Genomic DNA, 15,369 nt, shown 5'->3' on the forward strand with positions numbered 1-15,369 from the left:
GAAAATTTACACCTCTAGGCAAGCTGCTGGAATGGGTACGCTTGAGGAAAGTTTACCGAGTGTCCATTTTCATCTGCGTAAGCATAAGTCTGCCATGTGGAACATATTTTCTTTCTCCACTACGAGAACGCTCTGCCACCATTAATTTCTTCTCCAAGATTTGATTTGCAAACATGAGCAGGACAATTAAGAACTATAGCCTGCCATAAAGGAAAAAAAGCAGGGGTTGTGATAGACAAATATGAAGATAGAGAATACACAAAAGTGATGAAATAATGAAATATTCAACCAAGTACTTTCTGCACTTGACAGCATGCCATGACAGCATACCCTGGAGAAATAGCAATAAGATCAAAAATCCATATTTGCAATGGCAAACAAAATTTCATCAAAAAAGGTAAAAAGCGAAAAACAGCAGTCTTGCATCAGAGTCTATTGAGCAATAACGGATATATATTTTGATTACCAGTATTTAGTTTTTTTGGGTAGCAGTAGTTTTGTTTTCTGTAAATCCGCTTTCTGTTGAACCACCGTGTGCTCGTGTTTGTGTGGGCTCTCGGCATGAAATGAAGCTTTCTAGGAACACTGCAGACTACTGTCAGTGAGTTCATGACCATCAACATTCTGAGCAGATGGCCAACCAGGACTCCCATAGGTGACACAGGTGACAATGCCTGCCTTGGATCTGCCCTTCAAGATAGAAGAACTGACCTCGCTATCTCTTGGTCAAAGAAGTACATGCATATACAGGCCATGGCAAAGCAAGCTATGAGGTTATCACAAAGCTACCTGTAGCTCTCACTTCCGTATATATCTTGACGACTGGTAAGGCACCTGTGGAGCAGAAGCTAATGAAAATTGTGCCGGAAAGCAGCTAACGAGCTTATACACATTTTCATGGTAAATCGCTCTACTGAGTTGTATAAGGTTTTTAGAGTGAATGATCAACAAATGCATCAAATCCAAGACTCCTTGAGAACAGAAATTAGCACTCCTAAGAAATGGGTGTGCCAAAACAGGTCTGCAATTGATAATGTCATCACCCTCATCTCATAACTTCAAGTGAACCATCATGCTGGTCGCATCACGTCAGCTGTCCTTCTTCACCACTTTTGAGAGCTTTTCACCATGCCGTACTTGCAGTGTTTGGCAATCTTGGTTGCAGACAGAAGTTATAAGTAAATTGAAAACTACTGCTGCATCTTCCTATAATTTCACTCAGCCAAGGAAATGGCTGCCTACATGAAAATATTTGCGTGAAGGGCTGCTGCATCAGAAAAAGCCTTTTGTACCACGTAGAAGTATAAATATGAATTAAGACTTGCATGCCACATGCAGTGCTACTGCAAGGTGCGCCGACTTTCTCAGCCTAAAAATACTTGCTCTGAAGACATCCACATGTCTTCATCAATGGCTCAACTTCACAGGAATCTCTCTTATTACCTTTATGTGCTCTCAACAGGCAAGATATATTACCATCACCTCTGGCGGAAAGCATCCTCCACGACAGCGGAGCTTCCTGGGATTCAAGAAGCTGCCTTCTATATCCTATGCTGAATGAAGCCCTATAGTCACTGAATTAACTTCAGCAACTTCAAAACAGTGCTACAGTATCTGTCAAACCTATTGAAGAAAACTAATCACCAGCCCGTTTCTCTTAACACAGGCTACCTACATCACCAGGCTATTATAGCAGGCCATTTATTACACCTCAGTGGATTACAACTCGCCATGGAATCATAGCGAATGACACTAATTAAGCAGCCCATAGATGTCAGAAGAATTGGAATTACACGCCAATTTAGTTCACGAATGCTGAGGCTTCACAAGTGGTTAAAAGTTTGCTTCTTTTGCCGCCAGTAGTGTCGCTAGGGTCACCCGCACCTGGTGCAGAGGCGCGCCCCCCCCCTCTGTCCCTGCGTTGCGCCATACTGAAACTTTCTACCTCCTCTGTCCTCATGGTTCGCTTTCAAATCAAGTTCGCTCTGCATCAGTGCGAGTGAATTGGCATTTTTTTCTTTTTAACACTCATGCAGCGATCGTGCCCCATGACTGATAATTCAGGAAAACATCACATCAAAAGCACATATTTCCATAAAAGGCAGAAACACTAGCACGTGTAAGTTGTAAGGACATTCACTGAGCAAGCGGCTTAATACAGGTGATTGCCCAGTACGTATGAGATCATAAGAACAAAGGGGCCTCCTGAACTATGCATTGCATAAGCATTCCATGCACTTCGTGCCTTTCGGCGTTTTTAAAGTGTGAGGCAGATGTGCAACTAGGCCGAGAAGTGAGAAAAGCACAGGATATAAATGAACAAGACAAAAAGTGCTGGAGAGATACAGCCGGCAGTCCTCTCTTGGGAAAAGAGTGCACTGCACATACACCAAAATAGGCGATGCGGCGGCGCGGCTGCCGGCGGCCGTCGTCTAACGCTCCGGCGCGCAGGGGTTTCCAATGGGTATCGGGTTAATGCTGGTGTTTACAGGGCATACACACACATACAGTCTCGGCCGTAATAATATGTACGGAGCAAACCTCGGAAGTAAGATATTTGTCACACATAACCCAGCCAATATTAAGAAGTACCTTACATACATGTAGCACAAGCTACTGGTGCGCACACATGTGGGCATGAGTAACCACTATATCTTCTCCAAAGAAGGAATGAGAAAATTTCAAACACGAGAAGCGTGCTCCGTAATATTATGGCCGCACCTGTACACAGGCCCGATGCAATGTTAAAATGGCGTGGAGTCTCTGGCATAAACTTAGGAATGTGTCAAGCACTCTCACAACAGAATAATTCATTCCACGAGAAGATCACACTTGCCAATCAGTGATTCAGCAACACCAATGCGCGCCTTTTCGCGTCTTTACACAATAATTCATTTCGCCCCCTGCCCCTTCCTCCCTCTCACTGCCCAGCTGCACCCCCCTGGGCGCTGCACCCGGTGCAGATCGTACCATCCCCTGCTGGGCCTCAGCACTATTTTCTTTTTATTTTTCATCCAAAAGTACAGATGGTGCTCCTGCACCACACGGGCATTGCTATGACTAAGGAGTGAGTCTGCCAGTACTTTTCTCTTTTCAAAGAAACTAGCAGATATTCAGAATGCTTCAAGAGGTTTGACAATGTTGTCAAAAGCTGACACATCATATCTAGTGCAGTTCAGGTTAAGCTGCGTTATTGCCCAAAATCATCCTTTTATTAATTATCAGGTATAATAAAAGGCTATAGCTGAGTCCCTGACAAAAACGGGCTTCTTAGTACTTCTTAGAACTAGTTGGATTGCATTTTTTATTGCGAATATATTTAAGCACCGCCCTAATATAGCCACTCGAACTGGCAACAATCCTTACATCGGGGTCTTTACTATAGTTGTTGGTGATGATATGGCCCTAAAGATGCTGTGTAGTAATTAAATGACTACTTACTAAACAAATCTTCTTGCTTTATGGAAAAAAAAGAACACTCAAAAGTACCTTCCATCCTTCTTACCATATTTTTGTGCATTTTTTTATTTATAAGATTTTTTCGCTTACATCGTGTGGAAGTACCTCTTTAGCATCACTACAATGTGGCTACAAATACAGCTGAATTTGATTTTTGTGTGAAAAGCAATGCTTGCAAGAACATGGCACCAATTTCCACTGTTTAATATGCAGCGAGTTGGGCGTGTTGGTTCATATTTTTCAGAAAAATCAGCGCAGGAAAGACTTGGGCAAAGACTCATTTAAGAGGCAATAGAGAAGTGTGCACAACAGTTGAGCGCCCTCATGCTTCGCACTGCACATGCTGAGAACATTCAGCTGTTTCTTCCTTTTCCTACTTCTCGCTACACTTTTACTTTCTTATACCTTCTGAACGAGTCCTCCACTACAGCATCTCTCATAGCCTGAGTCGCTTTGGGACGTTAAGCCCTACATACCAAACCAAACCATTCTGGACAGACTGTGCCGCCTTCTCACATTCGTAGCTAGCTTTACTTTTTTTCGCTACTCGATGTGTGCTTCGCCTCACAGCTTCAAAGCCCATGTAAAATTGAAATCTTCTCGGAGCTGCCTAGCCTACTTAAGTCATTAAAAAAACACGCGGTGTTATTATTTTTTTTAAATAAAAATTTGCCTCGTGATCCTAGGTTGCGTGCATGCGGTGATGTCATTTCGTGGAAAGAACATCACCGCAATAGGGACTTTACTGTAGCTGATTTTTCATCAAATATGTCTACTTAAAAGGACAAATGTACAGTCCTATTGTGCCACTGGTTTCTGGTTCTACTGTACCAGAAATTCCTGAGCACATTTTTAGAATTCACATTTGCCAACCAGGAATGTGAAATTTTGATTGCAGAACAAAGTATGAATATTTACAATATTTTGCTACAGGCAGTGGTATGTTAATGGCGAAATCAGTGCCCGTGTTTCTTGTAGAAACAGCAAATTTCATAAATATTGCATGCCGAGTATTTATTAAAGGTGTACATGGTATAGGTTACAAAAATAAAAAAATTGCTTTAGTTCAGGCACTAGTCTTTTCATGGTGTGCTTAAATAAAACTGCCTTGATGTGTCATATTTTCTGCTAAATTAGCAACACTAGCCACAAGTCAAACTCAGGACCTCATGTGCAGTTAGTACAGTTTCTTGGCTAATGAGCTATTATAGCCAAAAATCATGAGGTAAGGCATATTCATTGCCAGAATGATTTACCTATAGTAACATGAAAAAGCTAACACAAATCAGAAATGAGAAAACTGGAATCGACTTACAGACAGGCGACATAGCTTTTTGTTTGGCATGACTGGTCTGCTGCTTTCTCCATCTTTCTGCAATGTGTGGCGACTTTTCTTTTTAATAAGTTCCATTTCTTCTGACACAGTTTCTGCTTGTTTGCGGGTATTTTTGAACTTGTTTCGCAGTGCCTGAACCCAGGAATCCTGTGAAGATAGTAAAGGTGCAAAAATAACTGGATAATAAAATGGAGATAGTTATGAGGTAGTTAAGCATATCAGAAGAGGAAGCACCCAAAATTTTCTTCTTGCACTTGTCGTAAGACTAATTTGCCATTCACTTCTTTTACTTGGCATCTCTCATTGTCTGAGTCGCTTTGGGATGTTAAAGCCCACAAATGAACTTGTTTTACCATAAATAAAAGGTAGAGCAGGTTAGCATTGCATGCTGCAATTAAATTTTCCTGTTTGAAGGTGTCAATCTCTTAGTCTATAATCAAGAATCAGTTTTGGAATAACAGGACTCTGCATCAGCAACACAAAAGTTGAAGGTCAGAGTGCTCACCAGGCCACTTCCACACTCAATTCTATCAATGAGGTGTGGGTATTTTGCGACGAGGCACTCTGCCGCCACCCGATACAGATTCCGAGAGGGGTACCTACAATGAAATGAAACAGCAATTCGAAACAGTGACAATTAAGCATAAAAGTGCCTTCAAAGTAGAAAACTAAAATATATGCTAAACTGAAAGAGAACACTGCAAGTAAGCTCATTATCTATAATTGCAGCATTTTTTTTAGTTTCTTTCAAGTTTTACCTTTGAAGGGCAAAAATGCCTTTCCTTGCTTCAAAACCACCCAACAAATATTTCACTTAAATGTGCGCATGGCTTGCATGAGCAGCTTTGTCTCACTCTCTCCTTGGTAAACATACATGAACACAATGCCCCATCCAGTATGTATTCTAAAGTAAGGCAGTGCTACCTAATAAGTTGGGAAATTAACTATGGCTAAACTTGAATATGTCTCAAAGCATGTTCTGAAGCAAATTAGAATGTGAGGTCAGTACATACCATGCAATTCCAAAGCACTGCTGGAACAGCTTGGTGACTATGAATCGTCGCAGCTGTGGGCTGATAGGAGTTCTTCTCTGGAGCACCGACTTGTAAGGTTCAAAGCTGGGCAGCTTGAACTCTAAATAATCATGCGTTTTCTGAAGTGGCACAGTGTGGTATGACACCACTGGCAATCTGCAATGACAGAAAAGGTCATATAAACAATGCTGTAATCATTACGAAAGGCAGTCAAGACTCAACTCACATGACTTTGGACTGTTCCAAATGTGCACCATCAGTTAATTTTAAAGTGGATTCCAGCAAAAATTATCAAGTCAATATTTATGTTTTCCTGGAAATTTAAGCAATAGTGATTGCAGGCAGTGTGGAGCTGTGCAGGAGGTCACCTGTGTTAAAACAGAAACATGCTGTGAACAGGGTGTTAACATGGAAACAGCTGATATAGCTGCCAATGTGGGAGCCATATTAAGTGATTGTGGATATGAAAATGAAAGCGTTCAATTAAATTCTTGCATAAGTGCAAAGGTTATATGAGAATATTGTTAACTGGCATACCCCTGATGATCACCCCATCTGCTTCAATTGTTCCCATGTTGGCCATATCCATCACTGCTGCAACCGCTGGTATGTTGTCCTGCCCATTCTACTATGTCAACCTCAGTGGAGTCTCTGCACCGCACCGTTCCTAGTCCTAGGCGGCCCACCCACATGTTCTGAGAATACTGAATAAATAAAGATGTTTTCAATCAATCGCCTCAACCCGACCCCCGACCCCCCCCCCCCCCCCCCCCCCCCGCTGATCTTGCTGCAACTGGTCATGTTTCCAGCCAGTTGCCTTCCCCGCAAGCCTGACGTTCCCGCTCTCCTCTTCCTTACTACAATTCTTCACCGTCCATGCCGGCCGCTTCTCAGAAAACTAGCCGATGCAGTTCCCACTTGGTTAACCCTGCCTCTGTTCAGCCTGACCCTGATAAGATTCGCGCTATCCATACTTTTCCTATGCCACATTCATCTAGTGACGTTCGAAGTTTTATCAGCTTGTGTTCTTATTTTTCACGCTTCGTCCAGAACTTCGCAGCCCTTGCTTGCCCTCTCACCACCCCGCTGAAAAAAGATGCACCTTTCTCTTAGGGCCCGGACCAAGCTGCAGCATTCTCCGAGCTTATATTGCTGCTGTCAACAATCCACCCGTCTTGGCCCATTTTAACCGTTCCGCCCCTACCAAACTCACACTGACACAAGTGGCCACAGCATTGGAGCTATCCTTGCTCAACAACGCCACGGCCGCACAAGAGTGATTGCGTATATGCCAGCTGCCTATTATCTATGGTGAACAAAATTACTCTAGAGGGCACTTGTTGTGTAGAGGGCACTGCCTGGCACTTGTTTGGGCTATTACGAAATTCTACTCTAATTTGTTTGGGCGACCCTTACTGTCATCACAGACCACCATGCCTTGTGCTAGCTTTCTTCAGTCAAAGACCCTACTGGCCGTTTGGGGCGCTGGGCGTTACAGCTGCAAGAATGCACCTTTCCTGTCGTTTACAAGTCTAGTCGGCTTCACCAAGATGCAGACTGCTTGTCCTGCCACCCTGCCGATCCTCCTAGCTGTACGGATTGTGACATTGACGCATGTGTCGTGTCTTTACCGGTTTTTCCCCACATTACCATTAATCACTGCCATTGACATTATGCTACCATTTGTAACATTTGCCTACAACTCTTCTCATCCTGATGCCGCTGGCTACTCTCCCTTTTACCTGGTCTTTGGCCGACACCCTTTACTCCCCTTCAATACATCATTACCCGGTACTGACGCCACCACCAGCACTTACGCTCTTGAAGCCATTGCCCACGCTAATGAAGCTCGCCAGATTGCTCGCGACAGGCTCTTTGCCTCCCAAGGCTCTCAGGAATCCCGTTACAATAGTCGCCACTGCGATATGTACTACGCTTCCGGCTCTCTCATTCTGCTGTTGCTCCGATCCCATCGAGTGGGCTTGTGTGGAAAACTTCTCCCATGCTACACAACTGCCCTTACCTTATCTTGCGCTGAGTCACCGACATCGTATACAAAATCGCCCCTCTAAATGAGAAGTTTTATGTACCACTAGCCTCGGACATAGCGCACGTGACACACCTCAAGCCGTATCATTCATGCTCTGCTTCGTCCATGAAGAACGCACCGGAACTGTACTTTCACGGAGGGGGTAACGTCAACATGGCATACCATGCTGACATTCAGCAAGTGAAAGATGAAGTCTCTTGGTTGGCTGACGAAGATGACGCAGAGGGGGTAGAGTTAAGCGGTGCCCATCGAGCCTGGACTAGTGTTACACGTACTACTCTGTGATTTTCAGTCGTAACAATATGCTGCAGTTACTTCTCATGCTGGCCATGCCATAAAATTTGCGAGGTAAGCTTTAAAGATGACTCAAACAAATCAAGTACGGATAATACACGCAGAGAAGACTGCTACAGCTGGATTCATTGCTTCTGTCCCTCACTCAGTAATTCATAAATTTTCTAATTTCACTGACTAGATACAATCACGACTTCCCATGCATAGAATAAGCAGACAACTCTTTGCCAAAATTAAGGGTGAATTTCTAACAGTGGACATAACAGACTGCATTATTTCAACAAGTTGAGAAACTGCCTACCTTTCACTGTTCGGCAGGCTTCCACTTTGGTCGTCAGGAACACTGACAGCGGCACTTTGTGTACTTGCACACTGCATTAAATGAATGATAGTATAAATATAACTGCACTGACAAGAATATGGAACTTATGCAGCACGCTCTTTAGTGGTGTAAAATAGAAGCCACCTCCACTGACAGCACTTTATACATTAATGAATCTATGCATCTACCAGCAAAAAAGCATGAAAATTTGTGTTTGCTTGAAATGAGAATAAGATTGCACATGGTAGAAGCCAATTATGATGACTGTCAAAGGCAACAGACAAAAAACTCAAATGCAAAACAGTTGTCACAGGCTCAACAGAATGAGTCTCCTTGTCTTACAGCTATATAATTAATTGGCTCACTTTGATGAATGTGAAGCCTAAGTTGATTTCCATGCATGCTGTCGTCGCAATGTGCCTCTTGACTTGCCCCTGCTGACAGTAGTGGCTCTGTATTCCACTCGAGGCAACACCCTTTGCATTGCCTTCAATAATTTAAAAGATCATGCAGTACCATTATGAAAGTGCTGCTGCAGTCTATCATTGAGATAGCGGCTTTGATCACTGCCACATCTCGGCAGGAATTGCATTAACACCTCTTCTTGGGCTAGTGGGTGCATACTTGAATTAATGAAAAAATTTGTTGTGCCTTACAAATCCGCACACAACTCGAGGAACGTGGGCAACCGGCATGGCGTGAGTGTCATCTTTTCGGCTCATGACAAGCTGGGAAAATTGTGCCCCTGAATCTGCAACTCAAGAAAGGGGGGTTGTCGGATAAACCGGCTCTCCGTTTACAAAGTATTCTGTTGGTGTGGTCTACACTATTCCCTTAACGTGTGGAAGGCTTTATGTTGGCCAGTCGGACTGCTGTATCAATGGGACCATTCCCAAAATGTGTGAGAAGTAAAGGACAAGTATGCAGATTTGGTTGCGCATGCAATCAAGTGCAAGGGATGTGAGGCGCAGTTGAATGAGACAAAGATTCTTAAAAAGAGTAAGAACAAAATGGCACGCGTTAGTTTGGAAGCATTCCACAATAAAAAGTTTGGCAGTGTAGGTGTATCGGCACGCCTTCATTATCTCTTTTTGCTTCTGAATTCAAGTTTTTAGAAGCTGATACCTACTAACCAATATTTTTCTTTTGTTTTTCTGGGCTCATTCCTTGCATCTGCGTTCTTAATGGTTGTCTTTGTTCATCCCTTCTTCTGTTCTACCCTTCTTTCCCCTTGAACTCCACCTTATATAAGTGCGTCCTGAGTTGAATAAAATTTATACGAGTAGTGCGAGTCTGTATTTTTTTTGTCTTCATGGTTCAGTACAATTAGTTCCCCATTTCAAGTATGGCAGGAACTGGTCAAACAAATTCATGGCTCAGCTAGGCACGTACATTGCTGGTCTTACAAGCATCTCTGTGCTTTTTGCAACATGCACAAATAAATCAATTTGCAAGATAAAAACATTGATTGGATACCTTGCTTACTACTCATTAGAGCCTTCAGATTATGGACCAGCTGGTACACAGAGGGCACAAACTCTGGCAAGGCTTCATTCTGAGCGACTCATGGTTCCTGCCTATACACCTTGTAACACAGCTTATACTTCAGTGGCGGATCAGCCACAATATGAGGAAGAGGGGGAGGGGGGGGGATGCAATCAGGTGAAATTTTTACATTTCACATCAAAACTTGTTCCTGTCTTATGTTGATGTGATTCCAAGAGAGCAGACCTTAGGCGGGTCAAAGCTATCCCTCTTAAATAGTTTGGTACGGGAAGGAGACGCCTTCTTTGGATTTTGGTAGAATTCCTCCTTCAGTTCACCAGCCTTACAAAAATTTTGCAAGAAAGTATAAAATGTAAAGGTGAATTCTGAGCAAGATCACCATCAATAGTCTCAGTAAAATACTCGCATCTGTTGCCGGCGCCACCCTTTTCACCAGCTTCAGTTTCGCCTTATTTGGTACTGCTTGTTGTTCAAGGTCGATGTAGTCATCAAGTTCTTCATCATAGATTTGTATCTGCATTCATTGTAGTCAGTGCATAAACAGCTGATTAGGTCCCCTTTCTACAAAATAATAAAATATTTGTCCTACAGCAATGTAATGCATGTATAGACATCAACAATAAGGATTGAAACTGTAGTGCTCTTTTCAGTCTGTTCATGTGGCCTTAATTGTCAGGATATTCAATATATTTACTCGAAACATCAATGCCAAGCAGTGATGCAATGTAATCATGGACTGGCTGCAGTGCTGCATCCTGTTACAGTGAACCTTCTGACATCATAGTTTCTTTATTGCAACCCCAAAGAGTTAAGTGAATAAATGTATGCACTAAATAATAATTTACAAAACAATCTATAATATTTAATTAATATGATGCATTGCCAAGCATCTCAGATTTTTTTTTTATTATTTATGGTTCCAGTGGAGATGGTTCAGCCTTATGGCCACAATTAATGACCCAGGTTCGATTCTGTTCAGGTTGTTTTTAAGAGGCGGAATACAAGGTATTTCAAATAGTCAGCTGCTTGAAAACAATCAGCTGCACTGAATGAAAATTTATGCATTGTGAAGCTACACTTGTCAAACTTTCGTACAATGGGGACAGAATTATAAGCAGTTATCTCACCCAGATCTACAAACATTTTTAATGTGGCAGCTATAAATTTGTCCTTAAATTCAGTGCAATTTTGTTCAAAGTGAAAGGCACAAGTTCCAAAATTCAGTTTCAAATGTTTTATGAAAGCAACTTCAGTGTTCTAAAGCAGGGGCAAGTCGATTCTGCGTTTGGTTATTGCAAGCTAGAGCAGGAAAGCGGCAGGCGCGCGGCAGGGGAGGGTGGGGGGGTATGTGGTTTGGTGACCACGAAAATTCTAGCACTGCATACTGCTGCCCCCGCCCTCCATTCGGCCCTTTTTCGTCATTTTTTTTCTCGATCGGCGACGTATACCCCCTCCGAAATATTAGTCTGATTACGCCATAGAGCTAAACAGGGCAATTAAGTAGGCAAACTGTAGTAGTTCCTTTTTCGCCTAAAATACAATAAAAACATTAAAAAATTATCACGTGACTGAGTTCCCGCGTCGCATGTAAGTGCCCTTGCTAAAGAAAATTGATTGCTCAAAGCCGCAACGAATAAACAAGCGGTGGTACAATGGAGCAGTGGTTCTGCGATAGATGAGTATTCGTGGACCGCGACAACGCTACGGAGACCTTTTCGCAGTTCAAAACGGCGAATCCTGCATAATGATACGTCCGCGCTCATCGCAAAGTGGTTATGACCTTGGTGTAGTTTATTCTTAAAAGCTTTGTGCAGCCGATTTCTTTCGGTCGAGTAACAGCGAGACGCGGAGGACAAACACACCATGTGATAATTTTTAAACTTCGCGGGGTTTATTTTCGGCGCGAAAACAACAACCACCCTGAGAACTACGATAAAGTTACTTTCAGTGAAACGGCTTATACAAACACATCTTTACTTAACTCTTCTACAGTTTTCAGGAATTTTGAGCTAACTTTAATGATTCCAACATTCGATAATTCGTATTTGCGAACTAGTACGAAGTAGCTAAGCGAGGACAAAGCAAATGTACAAAAATTTAACGGCGGGAAAGTTCCGACTCGTTCAAACGGGCTTTAATAGTAATGTCATAGATGTGATGCAAAGCCACTTACCAAAGTGTTGTCGGTGAAGGCGGCAAATGGTGACAAAGAGCTTAGCAACTCTTCGTAAGCGCCCGTTTCCAGTTGTATTTTCTTCCTCTCCCCTGTCGGGAGCACGACAAGGCAGACAAGTCTGTCTGCCATACCTCGAGTTGTGTATAAACTCTATGCCTCGAGTGGAGATTCGTAGTCGCGCTAATAAACAACACAATGGAAGAGATACGTGCTGACCGCGGTTCAGCCTATAGCTCGCTCTGAATGACTGCGCGCCAAAAGTGGCAGACTGTAAAGCGGCGCCGCCTGCTTCCAGGGGAATCTCCATGCGAAATCAAAACCCAAAATCTGAAAACCAGCCTAGGTTTGTGAAAAATATCAGTCAGCAAGTTGAGCTTTGAATTGTTTTTCTCACTCTTCTTTTGAATGCCACATACCTTTCAATTAAGAATGTTGCAAATATTTAGTGAAGAAGAGAAAGGCGCTGTAATTGTCGCTTAGAGATTCAGTTCCAGTTTGCAACAGGCAGCGCCATTTAGCGCCTGCCACTAATTTTGGCGTGCAGTGCAGTCATTCAGAATGAGTCCAAGTATAGTGAACTAGAATACTTTCTAGTGGCGCGAACGACGACGCTCGGGCACGCCGATTTTCATTGACGCCGCCAGACGGCGCCACTGCAACATCAACTAGTCGACTTTTCAATGCCTTCTTGCAATAGTGCGACATAGTACCCATGCTTTTGTGCTCCTATTCAGTAAAAATGGTGATTTTTTCCCTCTGCCGACGTATGTGAACCTCCACCCATGATAGAACGCGTTTCATTCGACATTATTCGGGTTTTCGCCGTTGCACTAGGGTGAAAGCGCTCTTATTTCGCTGGCGTCTGTTACAGCTCATGCGGGACGAGTTATCGCGCACTGTAAATCGTTACAGCACATTCATTTGTACGGGACGGGTATTTTTCTGAGCCCTGCAGAGCCCACTCAACAGAGCCAACTCAACTGTCAGCAGCAGACTGTTAGCAGAGCGGCCAGGCATCGTGCGCAGGCACGGGTTCTCGCATCTCTCCAACCACGCCGCAGTAACTTTCCTTTAGCCAATAATGATGATTATATTACACTGCGCTATTCGGTATCCACTGGTAACCAGGAATGCTCATGTTAGCTTGATATCTGCTTAGCGTTAGGAAATTTGCCAACTGGTAAAGTGAGGAGCAGCTTCAGGCTGTTACATATATATTTTTTTTTTGACAAAGTGGTCATGAAAAAAAAAACAAATTTTACGCTTTGAAACGAATCATCCAGCAATATTCTGTGGCGTCACCATTATTCTCTGTTCACAGCAACAATATCTGTTATAAATCATCGCTGTAAGCCAGGTGCTAAAATCTTTTCATCATCTCATATGCATAACATATATGCCAAAAATACATACATGAGGAGGGCAGAGCAGTTTTGTTTAGGTACTTCACAAGGCTTCTCCACTGCTTTTTTATTTTATTTGAGAGCATGGGACAAAAGCCATCAACAATGAGTTGTTTTGTGAAATTATTGACTGCACAAACAGTCCTAAGAGCATCCATCTGCTCATCTTCAGGTGCTTTGAATCTTGACATTGCGCTGGTTAATGCATTTTGTGAAAAAGTGTATGCGGGTAGTTAAGCAGTGATTTCAGCTGCACCAATTTGACAGTGGTCAGAGCACCCAAGTTAGCAGGCCAGTAGCATACTGAGTACAAGCTGTCTGCTTGAATTTAGGCTGAAGCAGGTTGTAAACACATTCTCAAGGTCAGCCACAAACTGGTATCACGTGAAGGGTACAAAAGGTGTCTGTTGTCCTTAAAATTAGTAAAATTAGCCAAGTTTAATACATGTGACTTATCTTTTTCTTTTCAAAAAAAAAAAAATTAAAGCCTTTATTACAGTTAGTTTGAGGTAGGATTTGAGGTAGGATAGAGAGACCACAATTGTATACAGCTGCCAGCCAACTGGCTCACCCCAGGGAATTTTTAATTTTGAAGTAATTAGTAATTATTTTTTCTAATTGACTAACTATTGCCTTTAGACAATAACTGGGTTTGCAGAATTCGAGAGCGCCTTCTAAAACCTCCATTCCATTTATTTCCTATAAAGAAAGCCTCATCGTTTTTCCAAGCTCTAAAGAAAGACCGCGAAATACAAAAATTGTCAGCCTGTATAGCCAGTATAGCGCTGAGACTGGGCTGTTGAGTCACGGCCGCAGCTAATTTCTGTCACTCAAACCATGCACGGTTGGGAGCACCACAATATCGTAGCACATGAATGCGTCAGTCACGGGATTTTTTTATTTTATTTCGCGGGCTTTCTATAGAGGTGGGAAAAACTATGCACGTGAGGTTTTCTTTATCGGGAATAAATGAAATGGGGTTTCAGAAGGCCCTCCTCAACTTTGCAAATCACATTTATTTGAAAGCAATACTTAGTAAATTAGAATTGCAAAATGAAAAATTGCCTGCATCATTTTTTTTTATTGATATTTATTGTCTTGGGACATCAGTAGGGTATGATATGAAGAATGAATAAATGATTAAATAAATGTTCCAGCTAGAGATCCAAGGACATACCATGACTACACGAAATTGAATTTAATTTAATCTCAGCTGTCTGCTTTATTGAGCCAGTGGTAGTATTCGAGATCACGCAAACAGCCGAAGCTTTCTTCCCCGAAGTCTTCCTTTTGTTCAGACCTGGTGCGCCAGGTGGCTGCCAGCAAGTGGTTTCTCTGGCCTATCTCTAATGGTTTATTTTTAACACTTGGCTGAAGTTAGCTTGGACACGCGGTATAAAATATGTCGGCTATCGTTTGGTGCCACAGACTTAATAGCAAGAATCTGCACTAAGCACAACTCTCTGCAACATCAATATTGCCCACATCCAGCCTTGGCTTCACGGGCTTGACGGTAATATATGCCGGATAACCCGGCAAGAGTGTATAAACAAAGCATCAGGTGCCAGTGATGGATTTCACGCGGTATATCCTCACTTCTGCCATTGATCATATATGTGCGTAGTCACGCAGCAGGATGAGATGCGGCTCGAAATGATGCTCACACACTGCCGATGTTTCTGTGAGAGGCTTTTCCTGCCTTCACAAGCTTCGTTTCCACTTTGTGCGATGTTTGTTGTCCCTCGGAGCAGCAAACAAAGGTGACTGGAGCACTCGGATAGCCGCACTT

The 15,369-nt window shown here is 42.8% G+C and overlaps 2 protein-coding genes across 3 annotated transcripts in view; one reads left to right on the plus strand and one right to left on the minus strand.

Annotated features, from left to right (window-relative positions):
- LOC146174575 (uncharacterized) overlaps nucleotides 1-12,380 on the minus strand; it is a 31,466-nt gene extending 19,086 nt beyond the window's left edge. Inside the window, exons 1-5 of the mRNA XM_084584271.1 lie at nucleotides 12,175-12,380; nucleotides 10,408-10,515; nucleotides 5,809-6,017; nucleotides 5,301-5,394; nucleotides 4,775-4,942 (exon numbers count right to left, since the gene is read on the minus strand). Of these exons, the coding sequence (XP_084440397.1) occupies nucleotides 4,775-4,942; nucleotides 5,301-5,394; nucleotides 5,809-6,017; nucleotides 10,408-10,515; nucleotides 12,175-12,306 (711 nt within the window). The 5' untranslated portion in view covers nucleotides 12,307-12,380. The remainder of the gene's footprint in view (nucleotides 1-4,774; nucleotides 4,943-5,300; nucleotides 5,395-5,808; nucleotides 6,018-10,407; nucleotides 10,516-12,174) is intronic.
- The window catches only part of LOC146174573 (uncharacterized), a 71,975-nt gene that overhangs the window by 37,250 nt on the left and 19,356 nt on the right, over nucleotides 1-15,369 (plus strand). The window lies entirely within an intron of this gene.

The sequence above is a fragment of the Amblyomma maculatum genome, chromosome 11 (assembly GCF_055883805.1).
Source record: "Amblyomma maculatum isolate TAMU_Amacu chromosome 11, ASM5588380v1, whole genome shotgun sequence".
NCBI lineage: Eukaryota > Metazoa > Arthropoda > Arachnida > Ixodida > Ixodidae > Amblyomma > Amblyomma maculatum.